The 26621-nt window shown below is 43.7% G+C and overlaps 1 protein-coding gene across 1 annotated transcript in view; it reads right to left on the bottom strand.

The window, feature by feature from the left end:
* Window positions 1–26621, bottom strand: part of ENPP1 (ectonucleotide pyrophosphatase/phosphodiesterase 1) — a 612613-nt gene that overhangs the window by 450592 nt on the left and 135400 nt on the right. Inside the window, exon 4 of the mRNA XM_086927432.1 lies at window positions 16254–16379. Within this exon, the coding sequence (XP_086783558.1) occupies window positions 16254–16379 (126 nt within the window). The remainder of the gene's footprint in view (window positions 1–16253; window positions 16380–26621) is intronic.

Genomic DNA, 26621 nt, shown 5'->3' with positions numbered 1-26621 from the left:
GTGTGTGAGGGTGAGGGGGTGTGAGGGTGAGGCAGTGTGAGGGGGTGTGAGGGAGAGGGTGTGAGAGTGAGTGAGGGTATGTGAGGGTGAGAGGGGGTGAGGGTATGTGAGGGTGAGAGGGGGTGAGGGGGTGTGAGGGTGAGGGGGTGAGGGTGTGTGAGATTGAGGGGGTGTGAGAGTGAGGGGGTGTGAGGGTGTGTGAGGGGGTGTGAGGGTATGTGAGGGGGTGTGAGGGTGAGGCAGTGTGAGGGTGAAGGGGTGTGAGGGTGAGGCGGTGTGAGGGTGAGGGGTGTGTGAAGGTGAGAGGGTGTGAGGGTGAGAGGGTCTGTGAAGGTGAGGGGGTGTGAGGGTGAGAGGGTGTGTGAGGGTGAGAGGGTGAGGGTGTGTGAGGGTGTGTGAGAGTGAGGGGGTGTGAGGGTGAGGAGGTGTGTGAAGGGTCAGGAGGTGTGAGGGGGTGAGGGCGAGTGAGGGGGTGAGGGCGTGAGGGTGAGTGTCTCCAATGAATGTCGCTGCTTCGCCTTCTTTGAAAATGTTCAGTGCTGCAAATAGAGCATGCCGTCCTAATTATCTTTAACAAAAGAAGAAAGTACCCACACTTCACGTTATTTAGTTAAATCCCACTTAGAAAAAGAAATGAACCAACTTTATCATGTTCATCTCGGCAGTTACTTGTGCCTTTTATTCGTTTTTTTAGAACAGTGTTGTTTTTTAGAAAGAGAAGAAGGAGTTCTCCACAAACATAGCCACACGTTTTAGTGATCTAACTTGTGCAACAACATATGTACAAAAAATGAAAACATACAGTCAATACATTTCATTTCATGGTATGACGTGTAATAAAGCAAACAGGTGGAAAAAGAAAATGGTAAAGTGAAAAAAGATGTCAAACTTATTATCAAATAGACATCAACACATAAATGCAATTATTTCAAGATACTGAAATGCCATCTAGTTATTCAGTATATGTATCAACAATATTTTTAATCGATAAGGTTCAGTCCCCTTTGTCAACAATATTTACAACATTATAGGATTTAATCCTTTATGCCAAACTTGTGGGATTTAGTCCTTTATGCCGACGCGTTTCGAGTGTTGGTTTCCTGTGCCCACACTCTCATCAGGGCTGAATGAATCTTTTTCCAATCCTTATCCTAGTGATAGAAAAACAACATATGTGTGCTTATTAGGACCCCTTCCTTGGGTTTCCCAATTTCTTTAAAAAAAGAAGCTATAAGATTGAAAACAAGGCGCCTTACCTCTGAGGTGTAGAGGTGAAGGTCACACTTGAAGCTTTAGAATGAAGCTGTGTGCATGCTTCTAAAAATATAAAAGTCATTGTGTTTATGTTAGATCAAACTATCTAACATCACTCACTGCTTGCAGTCAATAATTATGTGAAGCCAAGACAGAGCGTTTTACCTTTCCCGATGTATCTTGAAGGTTCAGTAGTATTTACTACTTTCCTTCCTAGTTAATTATGATTAAGCGGGACCACTCGTGCCATGTATTTCTGTGAAAAAAAGTGACCGGCATGCCATTATAGTCTCTGCCTACATTTTAGAATTGTTTCAATCGCTTTGATTAGTGAGCCGCTGAACCACTCACCGCGATTATTCTCACGCGTTAGTTGGTGTCTCTCACCAATCTTGTGGGGCAGTGCTCGTGCAATTTTCACGAATCTGCAACATTAAAAGGACCGGTTCAGGGACGCTGTACTTAAAGGTGAAATCTCGAACTAGTTTAGCGGGCTCAAAGTACACGCTTACCTATTCTTTCCGCTTGCATCTCCTCTCGATACAATCCTCAACCTGAGTCACCAGTGTTGTTTGGACCGGCAACTGCCTGTCTGAATCTTGAAACTTTTTTGACCACTAAGAGGAGAGTATTGCCAGAACACCAGAAGGGTGCATTCTGGGAGTTGTAGTGAATGAAACAGTGTAATGGAGTTTTCATAGTCTGTTCAATTCACTCATTGAGTTCAATCCTTTGTTGATACTATCGAACTTCATGATGAGGTATGCTTCCTTACGTAACAGCGCTTGTTCTACATTAGGTGACCTATGTTTCGGGTCAATGCTTGATAGCACCGTCCAAGTAAAATCGGACTCCTTGTGATCAAGAGCCACAAAGTGGGCAACCATTGGGGCATTCGGGACTCTTTTCTTTAGTCGTGATCGGTGTTGTGAGATTCTGGCATTCACTTGTTGGCAGGTTTTACCGATATATATTTTGTTGCAGGCACACATTACTGCATAAATTACGTTCTTGCTTTTACAATTTGTATGCATCTCATGTCTCCATTTGATGCCGTTGTGACTAAATTCATTTACTTCCATAGTACTACTGCAGGAGGCACACATACCGCATTTGTGGTGTCCAGTTATGGGTTTTAATTTCCATTGTGATATAAGATCACTCTTGGTTTTTGCGACATAACTGTCCGCCCGGATGATTTGTTGGCCGATACTTGGATTTTTCTCATCGCGAAGATTGGTTTCTCCAGAGGGTTCTCCAGTCCCTCAAGTAGGTGCCAATTTCGCAGTATTATTTGTCTGAATTTATTGGTATGGCCCCCATATGTGGTGACACAAACCAATTTATTCAGTTCCTTTTTCGGATTTATTTGTAGGAGCTCTTCCCTAGGGGTATACCTCGCTCTTTTTGTGGAGTGCTTTAGCAATTTTTTTGGGTAACCTCTCTTTATCATTTCATCGCAGAATGTAGCTGCATGTGTATCGAAATTGGCTATTTCAGAACAATTTCTTCTAATCCTCAGTAACTGGCCATATGGTAAATTTTGTTTCAGACCTTGGGGATGCGCACTATTGTAATGTAAGATGGTGTTTTTATCTGTCTGTTTTTTGAATAGTGAGGTTGAGAACCTATCCCCTTCGATGCCGACTTCCACATCCAAAAAGGTCATTTTCTTGTTGCTCGAATCAATTGAAAATTTTATGTCCGGGTGTCTTGCATTCACCCAGTCATGAAAATTGTCAAGTTCAGTCTGGCTACCCTGCCACAGTAGCCAGATGTCATCAATATACCGTGCCCACTGTTTGATGTTATTTCTGTAAGGGTTATTCCGATAAATTAATTTTTCTTCGTACTGGGCCATGTACAACACAGCCATTTCTGGCGCATAGGGACAGCCCATGGCCGTGCCTTTGATCTGAATGAAAAATTCATTTTCAAATTTAAAATAATTGCTTCTCAAGGAAATTTCTGCCAATGATATAATGAAAGTCGTGGGGACCCTATGAGGTCTCTCCCGCTGTTCAAGGTAAAATTCCATAACTTCAAGGGCTTCGTCTTGGGGAATCTGTGTGTATAATGAATTGACATCCATTGTGGTCATCAATTCATTCTCAGCATCTACTGTAATATCTTGTAATCTATTGATGAAATCAATCATATCTCTCAGGTAAGATTTAACCTGAGGTAGAAATGGCTTCAAAAAGAAATCAATGTACTTGGAAATAGGTTCCAATGCTGAGTCACATCCGGAGACAATTGGCCTCCCGGGGGGTGTCTGTTGGTTTTTATGGATCTTTGGCAAGAAGTATAGTACCGGTGTTCGTGGTGACTTTTTATTTAAAAATTCGAACTCCTTCGGGCCCAGGAATCCATCATCCAAACCTTCTTTTGTTAATTTGGCGATCTTATTTTGAATCTCAAACACTGGGTCCTCTTTTACAGGTCTGTACCATTCCCTGTTGTCTACATGTGCCCTGCCTTCGGATAGATACATCGTTCGCGGCCAAATTACCACCGCTCCCCCCTTGTCCGCCTGCTTGATTACGATGGAGGTATCTGTTTTTAGGTCTTTAATGGCCATCAATTGATTCTTACTGATGTTGTGATGAGTGAAGCTTTTACTTTTCTCCAATTTTGTGAGTGACGACAGCACCGCCTGTTCAAAGGCGTAGATTTGTTTAGGTATGTTTGTCATTGGCAAAAATGTTGATTTAACCCTCAGTTTATCACAGCATGAGGCCCCAAAGTGATAATTATCACAGCATGCAGAGAGGCGCCCAACACTGTGGAGCACTGTGGAGCACTCAACTGCACATTAATTATAGTTGAGTGCTCCAGCAGCCTGGGGCGCCTGTTGACATGCTGTGATAAGTGGGGTCTCATGCTGTGATAATTGTTACTTGCTGCGCACGATACTGATACTCGCCCCTCCAGGACTCCCTGACCTGCCTCATGGTTGCCAAGGCAATATTTCTAAAAATACCTACCGTAAGGCAGGTCATGGAGTCCTCGAGAGGTGGATCCAGAGCAGACAAATCTGCTAAACAGGAGCTTTTTCCAATGGCAGGCCTCCGTTTGCAGAGGCCTGCCAATGGGGAAAAGGGGAAAAAGGGGCGTGGCTTCACGCCATACTGAAATCCCCTGCTCACAATATCTCTTTGCCTGCAGCAGGGCCATGCCCTGCAATGCAGGCTTCGACCTAAAAAGGAAGGTGATTATTAAAATGCTGTATTTAATATTAGCTAATGCTAGTAACTCAGGAGCCCAATGCATCCGTTCACCTTTTGACCATCGTACAGTTAATGTCGCAACCAACCATGTGCAAATCCTCTTGGTCCTGAGTAATTGCTAGTGGTTCAGATCACTTTAAGCATTTCGAGCCATCAGAATTGTGTTGAGTAAGTTGCCCTAGGTTTTGTGAACATTTCCGAAACACGTCCTAAGTTCAAGATGCTCCCAAAATGCAAGAAACCTCCCTGGGATACAGGTTCAGACTTAGCTTGATCTGGCCTGTCTCTTCTTCCTGTGCTTCATTCTGGTTTGGAGTAGAGTAATGCACGAGTCAGATGATTGGCAGTTGATAGATGAGAGTAGTACACGTGACTCAGCAATCCATAGGTCATTTTGTTTGGATATAGATGTAAATTCTGCCTAGAAATATATATACAATGGCCACTTAGTTAATTGTCCCCTATGATTGGCTGTCTTCTGCAGTTTCAACCAGTGTGCCGGTGGTGTTCAGGTTGCTGTTTGATTCATGTGTTGCCTGTTAGAGTATTCGCACAGGCTTCTTATGGCTGTCTGTGTGAGGCAATGTCGGTCTGCGTTTTTGTGTATGTGCATGCTGATCTCAATAAATGAAATATTTGCAAAGCACTCAGATATCCGGTAGGGAGCCTTGGCGCTCAGATGTCACCCTGTTTGGTTCTATTTGGAATATGTGCATATATTCACAGTCTGTGACTGATGAGGTATCGTAAACTGTGAATCTCTGTGTGGGCATTACTTTCAGTTCTAATGACAAAGTATGCAGAATTTTGATTCATGTCCTTGTGTACTGTCTTTTGCCCATTTTTATTTGCTTTACTGTTGCACTTAATTTGTTACAGGATGTCCTGCTATTAGAGTACCAATAATCATTCCAAGGTATAGCCTTCATCCATCTCTTTGCTCTATAGAATATACCCTTTTTCACAATTACAACTGCTCAAATATAGATATGTTAGTTTGTACCTTGTTTAGCTATATTCTATTAGCTTTACAAGTAGGGAGTAAATGTCATTAAGGTACCTTTTCGCTTGTGATCTAATTTTTTGTTTCTAAATACTCTTGTATATTGGAATGCTATTTTAGAATAAAATAGATATTTACATGTTTTGATTAATTGTAAATTAACTATGTTTTTCAGATTTTATTTGTGGCTCCCCATAACGCCGAAACACGCTTCGAACAATATTGATTGCCACTGTTATAATACCTTTTTATATTATCTTTATGCACTGTATGAAAATTGTATGTTTGTTTGTTATATAATTCATTTGAATTTATGCTTTTTTACTAATTGTTTTTAACATGCATATTAGTATACTTATTAAAATATTTATATTTTTATACAATTTATTGGTTTCTGTGGTTCCTTTGTGCATTCTCTCCCTAGCTATTTTGTCAATATTATGCCATGTTTTTTACACTGTTACATGCATCACACTCCATTTTCTGATCTTTTAGTAAACTCGCAGAATGTTCACACTTCTAGGGAACTATTTTGCATCTGTGGGTAACAAGAAATGTCTTACCGCCCAGCATTCCCGTACTTATACAATAAAAAAAGGTACCTCACTTCTGCAGAATGGTCTATTGCCGAGAATGGTAAAGGCCCCAAATGCAAAACGAAAATGTTAAGACTTTTTCTTTGAATTACAAAAAAATGTTGAGATGCATTTAACTGTGGAATTTGTGTCTGGGGTCGTTCGGCATGGATGGAAACTACCACTCTAGACATACTAAAAACTAAACATCAAGAGGTGTCAAGGTAATTTTCGTGTGCATCAATCCCACCACGTTTTCTTACCCAGAATTCCATGGAAATGTCAAAGCATTGGTGCAAAAGCTCAATTCCCTCATATTTATGGGATCAAGGCCTACAGAACTTGCAGACAGAAGAAAAAGTCCTAATGTCCAACATTCCTTCGCTCACCTGATGAAAAGGGTACCCTATTTTGTGGGTAGTCCTATCCTACTGGACATAAATGGGTCAAAACTGGGAATGTGCAAAGCCATTATTTTGTCAAATAAGTCTTCAAATTGAGGAAATTTGATGTTTGGAGGATTAGTTTTGTTGTTTGCATGGCACCATGAATAACAAAATATGCTGGGATCCATGAAAGCCATACTATCCTGATTCCCCTCGGTCTTTTCCAAAATGGCCAGGGTGGTAGAGGTCCCTTGATGCAGGCTGATGGATAGCCCAAATGTTGCAGCTAGCTCCATGAAAAGAAAGAAGAGATTGGGTATTTTTAGATATAGTTAGGAGTTGCACTGGATATTCTGATTAGGGCAAAGTTGCTATGACCCAAGCAGGGCACACCACCCTGGGTTTCCCTTAGTTTTTAGTTTTCAAATATGGCCAGGATATGTGGGATTCCAAGAGTACTGCAAACCTGTGACCCTTTACTGCAACCATCACCCACAGAAAGTAAGAGGAAATAGGTGTTTTAGGCACATATTTATTATTTGCATGGTATTCTGGGTAAGCCATTGTGATTGGATCCAGAGAATCAACACCACGTTGGATAACCTTGGGTCTTGAGAAACTCCCAGGGTTTGTAGCGTTCCATTGGTGCCAATTAACCTACAAGTAACATATTTCTACCATCCCTCATACATGGAAAATGAGAGGAAATCTGGAATTCTTTGTTCATGGTTTGCCATCTGGTGTGAGCAGAGAGGAGGTAAAGACCCCATTCGGTCTTCCCATGGAGGCAGAAAGATTGTCTTGTGTTACCGAGGGATGGGAGAGTAGTCAAATGTCAAGACATATTCTCCATTCCTTTTTAGAACACTAATCCCCAATATCTAGTGAGGTTTTTGCCCCCTGGAGTAGACAAGTTGGTTAACCCCAAATCTCACCACTAAGAAATTCAGAAAGACACATAGGAACCTGGTGATAGGGCAGTGCCGCCCAATGCCAAGTTGGGATGGCCACCAAGTGCCAAGAATGTCTGCCTCCTTACTCTGTTCCTTTTTGTATTCCAATCCCTGGCCATTAGTGGGCTTTCAGCCTTCCTGAGGAAAACAAAGTATGCAGTACATGGATGGGGGGCAGAAGAAGAGGTGCAGGGTAGTGGTAGGACAAGACAGCACACATCCCATTTCTTTTTAAAATATGTTTCCTGCCCACTGGGCTGTGAAAAGACTAGGAGTAAACCCCAATCTGTCTTGCAACTGAAGCCAAATGTCTGTCTAGGTAGGACTATGAGGATGGGAGGGATGGCTCAATGCCAGAGAGGCTGCCCAAGACAACCATTCTTTGTTCAAACAATATTCCCTGGACTCTAGTGGGCTTTCTATTCTCAAAGAAAGGCTGGCTAAGGCATGTGGATGGCCTAAAGTCAGGACAGGCAGTACTCCCACCCAATCCTTTCTTTTTACAATTATTTTTCCTTGCAACAAGGGTCCTTCAGTCGCATTAAGGCAAGCAGACTGAGGATACCCCCCCAAGCTGCTCCTGGGAAGGAAGAATAGATGTCTGGAGTTTAGGGCTTAAGGGTTTCAGCCCGATGTCAGGCTGGGCTGGCCACTCCACCCACTTCTTTTTATTGGGAAAAAACATTTTCTCTGGTGTCTAATGCGCTTTCCTCCCCTGTGAGGTAACCATATAGAGGGTAAACCCCCAATCTGCCTGTCCCACCAACTCCCCCTCCCCCCCCCGCCCCCCCCCCCCCCCACCAAGGTGAGCAGTCAGACAAAATGTCTAGCCACGAGGGTTGGGAAGACAGCATGATACCTGGATGGGTCAGCCTCCAACCATTATTTTGTTATATATTCTTTTGTTTTCCCTGATATCCCGTGGGCTTTCTGCCCTTTTGGGGTGAACAGATTGAGTTCTAATCCCCAAATTGGCCCACAGGAGGTCAGGAAGTCTGTCTAGTACAAGGTGATGGGATTCTCCATCCAATGCTAGGGTTGGCATAGTCTCCACCCTTTTTGTTAAATAAAAAAGTCCCTGGTGTCTCATGGTACTTTTTGATTCCAGGACAGAGAAACTGGGACCACTCCAGGTGTCAGAAAGACTCTTGTGTTCCCTTTTAGAGAGCAATATGCCATCCCTAGGCATGGATTCCTCCTTTACTTCTAACTAAAGTGTGTCGAGGGGGGGCGTGCCAGGACAGCCCCGGTAAGAGGGGACAGGCATTGTGACCTCCACATAGAACTGTGGCCTGGAGTTTTGGAGGGGGCTGGCCACTTAACGAAGCAGTGCTGGGAAAGCGGGGCCCTGAAAGTCTACCAGAGTCACAGTGAGAGAGCAGCATCTGCTGCGAGAAGCCTGGGTCCCCCGCGCTAGAGGAGTATGAGGGGTGGTGGCAAGAAGCATTTCCACCTCTGCTGTCCCTCCCTAGGGAACCGGGGCCCTAGGTGCATACAGTGATTACCGCTTACCCCTAGATAGTGGATCCTCATGGCACCCTCACCTGCACCACAAGAACACTCCATGTGCGACTAAAAACATACATACCACAGCACACCCTACCCCTGGGGGGGGGGGGGGGGAGGGGGATGTTGTTGACCTCTCTGAAGCCCTATACTAAGTTTGTGATCTGTGAGACCGCTTTGTCACCCCTCTGAGTGACCGGTGGGACTGGGAGGCAGGACGGGGTGAACATCTTGCCTTTGGTGTCGCAGTGAGGACTTGCCCATGCCCCACTAGTGGAGTTGCACAGGACTTTACAGGTGCCCGGTCCCCGCCTCGGCCATGCAGATGGGGAAAACAAGAAGTGAAAATGGATGGGGATATCGTCCATCCTGCGGATCCAATAGGGCTCCAGCTGGACACGATCTTGATGGCCATAACTGATACCAAGGCTATCCTTCAACAGAACATAAGTACAGTGACCGTGGGGCTTGGCCTATTGCAGGTGAAACACCAGAAGTTGGTGGATCTAGTCAAAAAGGAGTGGAGACCTCTATCATGGAACTCAAACCAAAATGTACAACACTTACAAGCCAAATGTCCAAACTGAGAGACAGGGCTCAGCTTCTTGAACGACGTACAGATGATGCAGAAGGTAACACTATTAGGGTAGCTGGTCTCCCGGAGGGAGTTGAAAAGGGCAACATGGTGGCTTATATGTAAGACTGGCTGTGAACAGAGGTAGCCCCAAGCTTGCTGACCTCCTTTTTCGCATTGGAACCAGCCCACCAGGACCCGCCTCACCCACTGACCCTAGGCAGGCCCCCCATACCGGTGGTGGCCAGGCTGCTGCACTCCAGAGACCAAGATATCATACTGCAGAGGGCATGTTCGGGGGGGCTTTGACATGGACAATGGGAGGTTTTCCATATTCCTGGATTTTACAGCAGTGGTGCAGGCCAGAAGGGCCTCATTTTTGGAGGTTAAAAAGGCCCTCCATGACAATGATATACAGTACTCCCTGATGTTCCCCTCCAGGTTCCGTATAGCTTTTGATGGCTCATCTCCCTCACAGACCGAAATGGAACAAGCGGCAGTGCTGCAGGCGATAGCAGAAACTGAGTCGTGCATAAGGAGACCTCAGGGGTGGACTCCTCCTCTGAACATAAATCAGTGAGGTCTGATTGTGTACTCACAAAAAAATGAGACTGGACTCCCTGTGGTAACGCCCCAGACAGCAGATGAACTCGTTTGATATCCTTTATTATGTGTAGCTCTGCTGATGCAAAGACAGGAGGTGTCTGGGTGTAGGGGTGGGTGGAGCCTTTTGGTCTAAGACTACCCTTTTACGCTCATTGAATACACCACATTGTGTGTGGTGCAGATTGCCAGCCGGGGGAACTTTGGTTTGTTAAACATGTGTGGGCCGGTATTGCATGGTACTGGTACATAACTCTTGACTTGCCCCTCACAGAGTGGCCCTTATAGGCTGACTGGTGGTAGTATTCATTAAGAGTATGTTCATATTAATCAGTTTAGACTGCCAGCCGTTGCTGAGCTGCCCTTGGGTTAGGGAGTTAGGGTTGGGGACTGATCATGCCTTCCTTTTTTACCCCCCTATTCTCTTTGTTTGCACCGGGACCACACGATCGGCTACGGGGGTGGGGGGCATGGAAGGGGGAACCCAGGAGATGAAGGAAGATATGGTGCTCTGTGATTTCACACAGTAAACCCTGACAGGCATTAACATTTATGTCATAGAATATCTGGGAGATGGGATTGGCCTCAAAGAGACATGGTATCCGTAGGTATCTCAGACGGAAGGGAGTACAAGTGGCCATGCTCCAGGAGATGCACTTAGTTGTAGCTGAGGTAGATCGATTGAAAGGTAGATGACAGGTCCAGCTCTATGCCACTTCCTATTCGCATACGCTAGGGAGACCTTGATATGGATAAGGGCAAAGACACAGTTTGGGCTCATCTGCTCAATTATAGACAGGGGGGGCAGGCATGTCCTCCTGGAGTGAAGCTGGCCTGCCACTTGATAGCCTACTATTGGGGGGTGATTTTAATTGTGTACTGGATGTACAACTTGACCACTCGACTCCCCCACTAGGGGAAGACGACTGCGGGTAAGCTGGCAGAGGGACTACAGACTGGTTGAGACGCTAGGGGATGGTAGATATCTGGAGGACCCAGTACGGGGAAAAACATGACTTCTCATATTTCTCTCATGTCCATAGCCTACACACTCAGATAGATTGTTGTGTGCTCCCAAAGACTTACCCAAAACATTGTCCACTCTGAAAACCTAGGACGCACTTTATTCAATCACAGCCCTGTTTTGTTGGGGTTTACAGTGATGGGGAGCACCCATCTGCCCCTCCATGGTGGCTCAACCCAGCCTCTCTGGAGGAAGCATGCTATCGTAATTCCTTGGCAGAGGCGATCTCAAACTACTTCACTAATAACCACGGTTCCACATCATCGAATATACTAGAATGGGAGGCCTTTAAGTTTGTGATGCGGGGCCATTGTATTGGCCAAACTGCTGGTACTCATAAGAAGTTCGATAAGGAGCTCCAAATTCTGGAGGACAAACTGCATACTCTGGCTAATGCCCTTGGTACCTGTCCAGCAACATTAGATGAGGCTCAGGAGACGAGAGAACCATACAATGCTAACCTAGAGAGGCTGTGCAATCACAATTATAAGCAATATATCAGTAGGGCAAATGAAGAGGAAGGGAAGTCGGGCCGATTATTGGCATGGCTTATCAGGCTGGAATCTCGGGGGTACCCCATTACACACATCCAGCAAGGAGATTGGCAGTTCCTGTACTCTCCCACTTCCATTAATAGGGAGTTCTGCAATTATTATGAATGTTTGCCTGCCACCTCTATAACTTGCTTGGTGGAGGCTGGGTCTGCCTTTTTGGCTACCATGCCACTGAATAGACTACCTGAAGAGCACTACAAAGTCTTGGGAGGCCCCATACCTGTCCAGGAGATAATGCGGCTAGCAAAGGTATGGCGAAGGGCAAATCACCGGGCCCAAAAGCCTACCAACTGAGTTCTATGCAACCTACACTGGGACCTCAGCCCTGCGGCTTGAGGTTATATGCAGACTCTTGGCAGCGTTGTACTCTCAAAGAATGCACTAACAAAGCTGTGGTTATTCCCCTACCCAAGACTAAGACACAAGGAGCCCGGGTCACAGAGTTCCATCTCTTCTCTATGCTCAAACTAGACTCCAAGATTCTTAGTGAGGTGTTGGCTATCCGATTACTCCCATACCGGAGGGCATTAGTACATGCAGACCAGAGTGGTTTTATCCCCACCCACAACACTTCTCAAAATATTAGGCGGCTTTTCTCAAGTGATGAATCATCCAGAAGTCCTTGTGAATCAGGAAGCAGTACTGACATCAGTGGACTTTGAAAAAGAGTTTGACATAGTGAAATGGAATTTTGTATTCAATGGAATGACACAGGTGGTCCTGGGAGAGAATTGGGTCATGTGGGTTAAATTGCTACACAATGCCCCGACGACCAGAGGTAAGACTGGTACCACATTCTTCCCACAATACCGGGTGTGTAGGGGCACAAGGCAGGGATGCTGCTGTTGTTTGCCCCTGGCTATTGAGCCTCTTGTGGAACTTTTTAGACAAGAGGGTCATGGCAGAGGTGTGATGGACGAGTGATAAGAAGATATTATCTCCCTCTATGTGGCTAATTTACTTCTCTACCTGGGGGACAGCACCTCTGGCATTGCCAGAGCCTTGGAGCTCCTGCAGGATTTTGAAGTGGTGTCCGGTTTCCGGGTTAATAAGACCAAAATCCAGATATACTCAGTTTCTCCCAGGGTGTAGCAACCGCCAGGTCTTTCTCCAGACTGGATGTGGTCACCCACTTCTTTTAGATAACTGGGGATCCAGATATTTCATACACTGGAGGACCTTTGAGAGGGTAATTTGAGGTCTTGTGTTCCTTTCTGGCACTTGCTTAAGCAGTCCATCATGGCCCAGATATCAATCTCTAAAATGGTTATGCTCCCGATGCTCCAATATTTTTTTCACAAACTTGCTGGTGGTAGTGCCGGCCTCATGGTTCAAGCAACTGGACACCTTGTTACAAGACCTGATATGGGATGGGGGCCAGCATAGGGTGTGACTGGTTATCCTTCGGGAATCTCCTGAAGCAGGGGATTTAGGTGCATCGGACTTCGAACATTATTTCCTGGCTTCCCAGGTCCAGTGGATTTCACTGTGGTTGTAATGGGCTAACCAAGAGGAGCTGGGGTTAAAGGGGCATTCAGCACAAATGGAATCTCTATTGGCAAAACTGCTTTGCCCATCAACAACTGTCAGCAGCTCTGAAATGTGGTGCCGCTGTGTCCTAAAAACTGCAGGAACACTACTATATGCACCGGCACTGCCCTTGGTGGGGCTTCCACATGGTGAACCCCTCTCATATTTTACTGTTGGGAAATTATCAGCCTGGACAGACGCTGGGTTTGCGATGGTCGGGGACTGCTATCAGTAGGGCACCTTACTTCCACTGGAGGATCTGATGGAGTGTTATAATTTGCCGTTGGGACAGTTCCTTACATATGAGGCACAACCATGAGCATTTCGGGACCTGTGGGCCGAAGACTGGGAGAAACCCCTGACACTCACTGTCCTGCAGTTGTTGGTCTCGATTGGCACAGCTAGACACCTGGTGACTTGGTTTTACCGATCCCTCTCTGGTCTGCTGTCCCTTAACTACTTTGCGGACTAAATGGGAGCGGATCCTGCAGCAATGACTCTGAGTAGGAAAACATATTCGCCTCCCCCCAAAAAACACTTGGCACACGAGGTTGGAATACCTCCAATTCAATTATGTGCACAAGACATACATGACACCACATAGAATCCAAGTAGTTTATGAAGGTGACCCCCGCTCCTGCCCCAGATGTGGACACTGAGGCACTGACTTTGCTCTTATGGTGTGGTGTTGCCCCCGACTGTAACCCTATTGGGAGAGGTGCTTTCTGCCCTAGACGCCACGCTTAGGCACTCACCCCTCTGTTCCCATCCACAAGGAAAGTTGATATGAGGTTTATGGACCCAAGAATGCACAGAGCTATGACCTGGAAATTGACAGTAGGACAAAAGTCCAGGCCTGGAAAGCAGACGTAACTCAGTGGGCAAGAGCTGAGGAACAGTCATTGGTCCGGGAAGAGGTTAGAGGGGTGAGGATCCGCCCTACAGTGAACCTATGGACTGAAGTGTTAGTGGCATGGGAACATTTGGAGAATGGCCCGGGGATGCTCATGAGAGGAGTGATGGTGCACCTTGGGAGGAAGAAGCTGGGGCACCAGGTGACAGAGGTGATGAGATAACAGAGATGAGTCGAGGAGCACACATAGGACCTTAGCCCCGGGGTTCTGCCTAGAATTAACGGATGAAGGAGTACAGATCTCCCCATCCAACAGGCGGGATGGGTGGTACGGTCCTGATCAGAGACAGCACATATTCTGAAGCCAGGAGGAAAACCACCCGGAAATAGGTATCTGGCTCCCGCCCCCCTCCCCCAACCTACATTTCAGATACCAAAAGGTCACTACCAACAAGTATTAGAGGTAGGTGGCACGATGTTGACTGGGTCCCTTTTCTGTACGTTTCCCAATTTCCTTGGATTTTTTGTTTTCCATGTTTTTCCACTGTTTATTAGGGAATTGGCTCATCATTTTCCCCCAAATGTCATATTATCTTTTCCATTGTATTGCTTCTATCATCAAAGCAAGGGGATATCTCCTGGGACCAGCAACTGTGTGGACCAATGGTAGTATTTGGATATGAACGAACTAGAGTGTTATTCACGGAAAACAAATTTCACTTGCGTTTTAAATCGGACACCTCATGTCACACTGCTGTAATTGTAAAAGTGTAAAATGGCAATAAATAGAACTTAAAAAAGTAAAATGTTTGTGTTGAGTGCGTGAATCCCTGCTAGAGGGTTACTTTCCTGTGACAATTCCCAATCAGTGATCTACTAAAGACAGATATCGTTGGAACGGACACTGAAAAGGAGCAAATCTAACCTTTACACTGACACCTCTCTGGTTATGATTATTGCTCAGGGGGCTGGCCTTTACTGTTAGCAATGCATGGAGTTAAAGACAGAACACCCAAAAAGACTGAATACAGAGGACATCCTCGTGCCATAGCACTGATCAGCATTCAGAAAATTGCCATGGGCTGCAGAACGCTTTCTGGCTTTGGGTGGGAAGTTGTGAGACATCCACATCCTCGCCGGTGGCCTCTTGGACATGAAGGGTGACAAATTCACATCTTGGCAGTCAATCATTAAGCATTATTACAAAGGAGAATGGCTTCAGAGGCACCATTACATTACTGAGAACCGTGAAATCAAGTGTTTTTTTCATGAGAGGTGCAAGAAAAGAGCCTTAGAAGGCCTCAGGTACTGAGTTTGAGGTTTACAACCAGTGTAGATTCTTTTGTGAAGCATAAGATAAGCGGCTAAAAGCTGAAATACCTAAGGATTGAGGGATATACAAGTCACGTTAGAGAAGGAGATTGATTCAGGGCATGAGGATTTAAGGAGGCTCTGAAATGTTAGGAAGAATCCTTTGTTTAACATCTTTATGGCTAGGATACGACAGAAAGAGTGTTTTGTAATAGATGATTTGAGGATTGAATTACTGTATAGTCCTGGATTCATGCCATGCTACCTTGAGTGACTTTCACGTTGGTTTCACATTGTGTTAGAGAAGAGAGATCTCAATATTCACATACATTTGACTTCTTTATCTTTGAGTGGTTTAGAAAAAAAAATGAAAAGAGAATGAGTGAGAGATCATGCCAGGTTTGGGATACGGAATGCAATCTAGAAATGTTTTGTCAGTGCATCTGTGAAGGAATCGGAATCGTTATGGACCCTGATTTAGGAGTGGAAGGATACACCACAGGCTGTGAGGTAAGCCAGGGAAATCCACCCATAGGGTGAACACCTTTTGCACCACAATCTATTTTCTTATAGGGCATGCGTGGTAAACAGGTAAGAGAATGGGTGGCTTGGTGACCAGTGGTGATTGGTAGCCCAGAATGGCCTATAGGGTGAAGTTAGAGATTGTGGGCCCTCTGTGATGTGTTGTATATCTTGAAGTGTCCTCAGTCAATACCTGGATCTGGGTTCAGCAGAATGGATTAAATGAATCTGCCAGAATCTCAAGGTTGTTTACAATTTCAAAGCATTGCTATTTTCCTCTGAAAAATATCAAAGCCTAGGAATAAACTTAAACAATGACTATCAATTCCCATATGTTAAATAGCAAACTGTAAAGTGATGTCAAATTAAATTTACCCAAGCAAACAGTATTATAGTTGAGACAGCAATCTCCAGCTCCTCTGCAGTCATCAGAACAGGAACAGAGACTCCCAGATATTCTCTTCTCGCCACATCGGTAGCTATTGCATACCCAGTTCTTGGCTGTGATTAGAAAAACATTGAGCACACAAGTGTTATCCAAATATTTACTGTATATATGCATTACTAATAACATGACATTCAAATTTGCCTTTGACCCAATTAAGAAAATACAATTGCTTGATAAGAAACTATTATTTTTACACCAAAACAGAGGTTCCTCTTATTCTTTTAAATAGTAATCCACAAACCTACTTAAGTATACAAGATATACAAGAAATATTTTATGCGTTACATTTCATTGTCTGTTCTTAAGTGGTGCACTCAATTTCTTAAGCAGAATAGCAGAATGCATTAAAGTGTGTGTATATATATATATATATATATATACATATATATATATATATATATATTCAAAACATGTCGTGATTCCTCTGCCTCTCAATGACGGCGGGCTTCGGTGAGGTAGCGAGCCTCTCTCTCTCTATATATATATATATATATATATATATATATATATATATATATATATATATATATATATATATATATATATATATATATCAGATAGATAGCTACACTTTTAATTTTAATACTTTTTCTATTACTTATGTTATATTTGCCTATAGTCCAAATTCATAATTTGGATAGCATCCATAAATATCTTACAGAATTGTATCCAAAGAGGCTTCCAATAGGTATTCTAAACAAGTCTTCTACTAAGTTACATTTTTATAAACAAATACGTATTTCACTAAATAGCATTTGAAGGCAGCTTCAGAGCGTGTTAGGAGGCATATGACCAAATGGCAGATGGTGGAATGGCATGATATATCATAAATTCAAACCTACAACATACATGTATACTAAGTATATACTTGCCTGTTATCACTTGCTGTTCGAAAGTCTCCAAAAGAAACAATGCTATCATAAGTGTATTGTCGCTGGCCTTCCAACATTGTTATAATCAGTTTGATTTCCCATTACTAAAAACCCAGTACACAATTTCTTCCCGACAGGTGCTTAGAAACTGAAAAAATATATATTCTATGCAAACCCACATTACGAGATAGAGACTAAGCAACCAAGAGCCTTGCATATGACACTAATGTATGTCTGGACTTTTAATTTGGAGATTCATGGCACACTCGATTTGACTGCAAGGAACACGACAAGAAGCAGAACTTCAAACCCCACAATGCCCTGTAATCAATTAAGGCGGGGACGCTGCTGAATAAAGATAATGACAAGCAGTCATTGCATGTGTGCTTTTTTCCAGCCCAAGAAGAAGGGGCGTGGTGCCCAGAAACGCGTCGGCAAAACTTAATGCAAGTCAGAGAGGAGAAAGCAGGAAGCATTTCATAGCCGGATGGCGAGCAGTGCAGTGTGCCTTCCCAATGCAAGGGCAAGTTGTATCCTATATATATATATATATATATATATATATATATATATATATATATATATATATATATATATATATATATATATATATACATACACGGTTCACAATCCTGCTCCGCTGCATCAGCAAATGGACAGAAATCCAATCCGCATCAACGAAACCCACAGGTACAGACCACTACACAGCGCGAAGAGTAAATTCAAAGTGGTTTATTCACACGCAATCGCCAGCATGACGCGTTTCGGTCACTACACGGTGACCTTGATCACATGCCAAACAAAACCAATGAAAATGCTTATAAAGGGTGACTAATTAACACAAAAGCAGGGCGTACACAATAATGGAAACTGAAAAAACACTGAAATGTAGTTCATCCACAGTGAAAAACAGACCCATATTTACAACGGTTAAAAAGTAAGTATATACAATTAGAAAATAGTCTAAGTGTAAATGTAATACATTGACAGAATTATATACAATTTCTCAATGTTTTCTATACCTTATTGTACAATATTTACAAACTGCAGATCTGTTAAATTCATGTCCGTTTAAATACATTATATATACAATATTGATTCGATATTAGAATCACTGGTCCACAGGATGATAGTGCAAAATAGTTATTACCATTAAAGTTGCCCGCTAAAGTGCTAGTGTTAATTGCTATAATCCCTAAAGTGCAAAAACCCTAGAGCAAAATATAAAGTGCCAAGGTGCAAATTCAGCCAAATTAAGAGTCAGGTCCCTGACCCTTGAGTACCTCATATGCGGCTGGCCGAAATATTACAGGAAAGTGAATCGGAAAAGTGTAAGGGAAAACTCAGGCCCAACCATGTTACACCATTTTAGGAGGTTTACATGTTTATGGACTAATATTAAAGACTACCCAGAAACCCTATCGAGACAACGTGACTACAATGAATGACCAACAAGTATCCCAAATCCATATTGCACATTTAAGTATATTTGAGGGAACCCATATTAGGACATAGTGCCTTAATAATCACCCCATAAGGATACTGCATGTAAACTGGATGTATTAGCCCAGAGCGGATCAATCATACCCTCTTATAACAATAGATTTATATATCAATCAGCATGACACTGCAGGCGATCTTATAAAAGGGGAAATGAATCCCAGACAGTGACTGTGTACAGTAATTATTACACACGGGATAGATACAAGGAAAATAAAACCATTTAGATTAGAATTCATAATTTCTGAAATGTACTCCAAGAGTCAAACCAGGCTGATGGCTGGATTCGGGGAGGCTATAAACATATTACAGCTGGAAGGCTGGCCCATGAAGTTATATGGCCAGATTCATTGACTAGATGTTATAAAAAACAATGAAGGTCCTCTCCCGTGTTTAATCCATTAGGAATCCTCGTATCTAATAGCAGGATATACTTGCTCTCTAACTGTCTGAGGCATTTTTCTCTATTGCCACCTCTGATACTTTTAGGGACTCCGTAAACAATGAAATAGCTTAAATGATTTACATTCCTCTGATGGACCAAGCCAAAATGCCGAGCGACCGGGTATTTTTCATCGGAATTGACAATGGCCCTGAGGTGCTGGAGTATGCGATTAAAGGCTTGTAGCTTAGTGCTACCAACCTACTTGAGCCCACAAGTACATTGGAGCACATAAACCACAAAATCTGACCGGCAAGTGTAATGCCCCTTTATCGCAATAGGAGATGGATCAAATGCAGATTTGTACTCCTTGGTGGAAACACCAAATTTACAAGCTCTACACGAGATGCACTTGTAAAAACCTGACTTCTCAAATAACCCCTCTTTTTTAGGAACAACCTCTGGACTAGATCTAACCAGGGCATCCCGCATAGAGGGTGCCCTTCTGAAAGTTATTGTGGGTTCCTCAGGAAGCAAAGGGGCTACACTAATATCTGTTTTTAACAGGGGCCAGTGTTTTTTAAGAATGCCTCTCAATTTCCTCTCCTCACTGTTGTAGGTAGTGATCATGCTTATTCTCTCAGGGACCTCAGATATAGATTCTTGTCTTATCCTGATGGCTGTAGTGGAGTTTAAATATTCATCTCGGTTCAACTCATTTGCTTTATTCAAAGCCTCTCTGAGAGCAGTGGTTTGATAGCCTCTAGCAATAAATCTCTTAAATGCCTCAGTTTGACATTTCTCCAAGTCAACCTCCGAACTGCATATCCTGCGGATACGCAGGAATTCCCCGTAGGGGATGCTTTTCACGAGGTGACCCGGGTGCGCACTTCCGGCGTGCAATATAGAATTGCCCGCTGTGGGCTTTCTATGAAGTCTAGTCTGGAGTTTCCCATTCTGGACATAGATCTCAACGTCCAAGAATTGGATCATTACTTTACTGATCTGTGACGTGAATTTAAGATTAAGATGATTATCATTAATAGCTCTCACAAACTCAGTAGCTGATTCCACAGACCCTCTCCACACCATACAGATATCATCTATAAATCGCCAGAAGTGTGCTATTTTGTTAGGGAAATTAGTTGCGAGTGACCCCATGAGGACATGCTCCTCCCACCACCCCACATGGAGACATGCGTAGGTGGGGGAAAAACATGCCCCCATGGCCACTCCTCTTAACTGCTGGTAAACTTCCTTATTATATAGGAAGTAATTGTTGTTTAAACAAAGATCCAACATTTTCAGAAGCATATTGCTATGTTGACTAAAGGCAATATCACGTTTGCTCAGAAAGTATTTGACAGCATTCAGTCCATCATGATGTGCTATACTAGTATAAAGGGAATCTATATCACGCGCTATCCAAATTGACTCATTGTCCCATACAATATCATTGATTTGGGATAGAAAATGTCCCGTGTCCTTGATGTAAGAGGGTAATGATTCCACAAACTCATGTAGGAAATGATCCACATAACGTGAGACAGATTCCAACAAGCTGCCCTGGGCCGAAATGATGGGCCGGCCGGGCACTGGAGTGGTTTGCTTGTGAATCTTTGGTATTAAGTAAAAGAAAGGGGTTATTGGAAAGTCATTTTTCAGGAATGCAAGTTCTTGTTTACTTAACAGACCCATATACACACTCCTCCACCCATACAGTCCTGCACATATGCTGTCTTCAAAACACATACAAACAGTGAGTCAGTCATTGATGCATCTATGTGCTAAGTAACACCCCCACCAAACCATACAGACACTCATACTGATACAAAAAACATCTAATAACCCATATACACACACACATGTAGCTACTCACCAACCCATGCAGCCACTTATACACGAAGTGAAACACTGATACAAACATTTATATATTTAAACAATACTCGCTAATATATGTATTCACTAAGATACACTTAATAAGCCAGTTAACCAATCAATTAAAAATAAAACATCCATTAAGACACTTATTTAAACATTTATTCTTCCATCGACATTTACATATACATATATAAAACATATTTTTTTCAGAAAGACACACATTCACTGGATGGTGTCATCAGTGATGTCATGAATGATGTCACTGACCATGTCATGAGTGATGTAATATGTGACGTCATCAGCAGTGCATTGCAGGCGCGCAGGTTATAGTGAGTCCAACTAACTATAACGTGGGAATTTCAATGGTTTTAGGTCAGTAAAATTTCCAGCTAACTATAACTGGTGTGAAACCTATGGTTTTTTCAGTGAATTTCATAGGTTTTTTAAATGCTAATTCCTAACTATAACTGGTGTGAAACCTATGGTTTTTTCAGTGAATTTCATAGTTTTTGTAAATGCTAATTCCTAACTATATATAGTGCCTCAAACCTATGTTTTTTTCAGTGCATTTCAAATTTTTTTTAATAGCATATTTCTATTGCTATCAAATATAATTTTTTTATAATGAATCCTATATTTTATATTTATGTAATACTATTTTTTTAATGTATATTGTTCATGGTTTTTTTTTGCCCTGGAGCGCTCCCGGTACGCGTACCCGTGTGCGCACCGAAAAATGCAGTCTTGCGGCGCGCCCCAATGCGCGTACCGGTAAGCATCCCGTTTGCGCTATTGCCGCAAACAAAAACATCATCGTGACGTATCGCGTAGCGGCGTCCGCGTGTTACGCACGGCGTAAGCGCACCCGGAAGCACCCATGCGCATACAATTGCGCTACGTAAGCGCCCCGGGGCGTGTAGCATAAGCACGTCGGGTCAATTGACCTGAAAATAACACTTTTCATTGTTTCAGAACAGTTGTTTTTTTCCAGACGATGAAAGCCCCCCCCTTTTTTCCTCATTCTCACTTTGTTCTTTGACTGAGGAAGACCTGTTTGTGAGAAATGGCTACAGTAGCAGCAGCAGCAGGAGCATCTCAACCACCACCACCACCACAAGGACCACCACAACACCACAGTGGTGGAGAAGAAGAAGAGGAGGAGGAGGAGGAGGAGGAGGAGGAGGAGGAGGAGGAGGAGGAGGAGAGGCGGTTCCTCCCTGAAGATAATACCCCCTATAAGCCAAAGGAGCACATTGTTTGGGAGTTTTTTAAAATCCCAAGGGACCTAAAGAAAGTTAATGCTCCAAAAGTTACATGTCTGATCTGTGGCACTGTACTTTCCAGGGGGAACCCTGCCAAAAAGTATTCTTTTGGCAACAACACCATGATTCGCCACATGCAACGCCGGCACCCAAACAACTATGCTGCGGCAGAGGTCAGAGAACTGACCAGAAACCCTCCCCAATCTTCTCCCAGCACCTCCCAAAGTAAACAACCCACTCCATCGGGTCCAGAGACAAGGGAGATGGTCCCAAATATCCAAACCCAGTTTGGAGATATTAAAATAGTTTGTAAATTTTGCGGGACTACAATTTGCTATGGAGAGCAAAGTATTAAACTGATTAACCGTGCTGGAGACAACCACAAGTGCAAAAACAAACCTTAATTTGTTCATGTTTTTTTTTGGTCCAGTTGAGCCGTGTACAATTCTCTGTTTTTTGTTTGTCCCCATAAAAATTACAAAAAAAATATAAAATTGTTCATAAAAGCCCAAAAAGTAAAAAAAATCCAAAAAACAATAAAAAAATATAAAACAACAAAAAGAATAAAAAAACAGTTCGTTTTAGAACTACCTCCAATTTATTAAAAAATGCTACATTTTTAAAAACTCTGTCATTCTTTTTTCCCCATGGTACGCTCCCCGGTACGCTCCGCGGTGCGTGTACCGGGCGCTCCCCCCGCGCAAATCAAAAAAAAAAACCTTTTATGGCCCCCCACATCATACCTAGGGGGTCAGGGGGGTCTACCCTACCCCCTTTTGGTCATTTCCCCCTTTGTTTTTGCCACCTCTTGTGTCTCGATCCTACCGAGAAACAAGATGTTTGGACTGTTTGGAATGTTGACAGACACCCGAGAGCCAACCTGCTTTTCCACTCGCGTAGCGCGCTGGAGCGGGCCCCGGTGCGCGTACCGGGGCGCGCTTATAGATATATATATTTTTTTTAACCTAAATTACTCAAAATCCACTGGAGCACGTATCTTGAGACATAGCAAAGGCACATCGGGCTACCAGTCCCTACTATTTTGCCAAGTTTGGTGGAAATCCATTCAGCCGTTCGGGCTAAAAGTGAGTCCAACCGTCCCATGGAAATTAACATGGGGAAAACACGTTTTGGGACCCCCTTTTATCTCGGCCCCCGCTTGATGAATCCCCCCCAAACTTTCAGGGAAGGAGCGGAGCGCAGCGAGGCAAATCTCAGAAAAATTACAGGTAGATTCCTCAACCGGCGCCAAAGTTATTCCCAATAGAATGTTGCGGATTTCCTATGGAAAACAATCCTAACTATAACTACCTACTGGCGACCGCCAGTAGGTAATATACATATATATATATACACATACATATATACACATATATATATATATATATATATATATATATATATATATATATATATATATATATACACATATATATATATATATATACATATATATATATATTATATACACATACATACACACTTTGTAGTCATAGATACTGAAAAAATATATTTTCACAATGTACAAAAGCAGTTTTACGGGTTGGAAAGGGCTCCTAACTCATAAAAGGGCTTCTGCGACTGTTATTAGCCCAAAAAGAGGACATGTTTTATAGGGGAATCTCCCTTCTATTTTCAAGCTGCAATAGAATTAATCAATAGTGACTGTAATTGCCATTGAAATCACTGACAATTTACCAATATCTAAGTTAAGAAGGTAACTAATTTGGAAAGTGGAAGTTCTCCCCAGCTAATTGAAAGCTCCTGCTTTGGGAATCATGTCGGACAGCCATGGTGGCGAATATAGTTGGCAAGGGGACCTCTGCATGCCCCTCGCCCTGATTTCTTAGCATTACAACATTTTGTTTAAAACTCCACTTGTTCATGTGTTGGACATGCAATCCTTTAACCAGTTCTATGCTGGTGACGGAACCGCTCCGTCACCAGCCTCTGTCGCGCTCGTGGGGAGGGGGGGCCGCGCGGCTCTCCCATACTCGTGACGGAACCGCTCCGTCACAAACCTTGGGCGCGCTGTGCTGGTGACGGAGCGGTTCAGTCATGGCCGTCTCGGAGCGCCTGCATGGCGCTGATTCCGTGCCTGCGCATTCTATTAAGCGGGCGGGGATGTGACGGAACCGCTCTGTTACAAGCACAGCGCGCCCAAGGTTTGTGACGGAGCGGTTCCGTCACGAGTATGGGAGCGCCGTGCGGCCCTTCCTCCCCACTAGCGCTGTGGCGGAGTAGCCACCGCAGCAAAGGAGTTAAAAAAAAAAGTGTAAAAGTGTTCACATGCTGAGAAGGCGAAAAAAGAGATGGCGTGCTGCGGCTCTTCACATGTTTCCATGCCTATGTTCACATCCATTCGTGCAACCTCACAAAAAGTGTAATATTCACAAAGCGAGACGTTTTCTGACCCTTTGTGAATATATATTTTCTATGACTGATTATTACATCCGTTACATCACAAAATGCTGACCAGGTCATAAAAATATGGATGCAATTTGTACCCACTATTTGCAACTGGGCAATTGTTCAGGAGAGATATATGACGTTGACAGAATCCGATGACAAGTTAAAAGACGATTTAGTAACCTGAATGACAATGATACAATAATTATATGATCCCGCACACACTAGGTCTCCGTGAGTAAGCAAGGAGTATTGCACACAGGTGAGAAAGATGTGCGGGGATAAAAATTGTACAAGAGACGATAATTTGTGAGAGAGGGGCAGGATATGAAAGTGCAGTTCTGATCAGAGAAGCTCTATGTGGCCAAGGCTCATTAGGTAGGGCCAGGGACTGGGAGGCGGTAGTAGATTGTATTAAATACCCAGATCCACCGATGCCAGTAGCAGGAGCGAGCCGTGCAGGTAAGAGCGGTGAGGCATGGTGTGGAGGGAGTCAACAGAAGATGAGGAGGGAAAATTAAATATACAAAAAAAAGAAAATCACTTACCTTGCGCTCATCGCATTGCCCATGTGATGTACAGATAGATAAAAGCTACAGCGTGTCAGAAATGGTTTTAGTCTCACACTGGAGTATTGCAGAGTAGTCTGCTGGGCAACAGATTTGCTAGCTCTTTAAAATCCCACAAGTTGTGTGAAGCCAAAATGCAGCTAACAATGGCAATTTAACATTCATGCCTTTAGTGCACGTTTTCACACTCTGCCTAAGATGGCCGGCCAAACAGTCATGCACACTTAGTAGTGCCCACAACTCATCCTCCTAAAGCTCAGTAGTATGGCCCGGCCCTGAGATTCTGTAAATTATGAATTTGTTCGTGCTCAGCCTCCATTTTGTAGTCGCCGCCATTTTATGTTGCCCTCACTCAGGCAGCACGGCGAACACGATGTTTTTGTCGTTTCTGCATTTACGTGTCAGGTGGCTTCTTTGCCTAGGTTTACTAACGAGTGTCAGGGTCTGGCTGAGTACACTAATTCCTGTCTGAGCTGATTAATCCCCGTCCGGACTATTTGTTGGTTCACACCATTGTTTCCTCTAAGTTATCTTATCTGCTGTCCTTCGCTACACGTCTCATGCATTCTCCTGTTTCACGACTGTCCTTCTACAACATGCAGCTGTGTTTTCTCTACTTGTAAATCAAATTGTGTGGATTCACTTGTAATTTGCTTAAGGGGTCGAGTGACAAATATAACCGGGAACTTGAGTTGCTTTGGATTTAAAACATTGTCTATAACGTTTGCCTATAGCTCATGCTCTTGTGTGATTGTATTGTACCGTATATAAACCTGTGCGCAACGGAGGTAAGTGGCAGTCTATTTTGAACCTCGTTACACCAACGACTTCTAAGACCACTGTACTAGCTGCAGCTAATAAATACCATCTGTCTGTGTCTCCGTTTCTAACAAGGCAGGTGAATCCCGGAGATTTCAGGCGTACCCAGCGCCACCGGGCCTTAAGGCTGCGGTTCTCCAACTGGCGCCCAACGTCGGGCAACTTCAGTTGTAGCGGTTGAGTCAGAGGGTCGTGAGGAGCCCTGCAAGAAAATTCCGTAGGAGGCGCACCACGTGATCGACCCCTGTATGTCGGAAGTGGACCGAAGGTCTTTTACAGCACGGCTACTCCTCTCCAATGGCTGCTGACGACTGCTGCCCTGACTGTCGCCCTGCCTTGGACCCTTCGGATGATGTTTGGTAAAGCGAGGCGATAGACGGATCTTCGCTGGTGTAGGACGATCCTTAGTTAAGTATTTGGTGGGTAGCTCCCACAAAACTTTGTTTTGTTTTGGTTTTGGGTTTTTTATTCAGGTATTGCAATAGCTGAAGCCAAGGGGTAAGTACGTTTGTACTGTTTCGTTGATTTACACCCCTTGTTGTTTGTGGGCAGTCTAGAGAAGTAACAATGCCTGGACTGAGTAAGTTTAAAAGAATTTGCT

This window comes from Lissotriton vulgaris, chromosome 6 (genome assembly GCF_964263255.1).
Source record: "Lissotriton vulgaris chromosome 6, aLisVul1.2, whole genome shotgun sequence".
In the NCBI taxonomy this organism is placed as follows: domain Eukaryota; kingdom Metazoa; phylum Chordata; class Amphibia; order Caudata; family Salamandridae; genus Lissotriton; species Lissotriton vulgaris.
The sequence above is the reverse complement of the archived record's forward strand: the minus strand, read 5'-3'. Positions and strand labels throughout refer to the sequence as shown.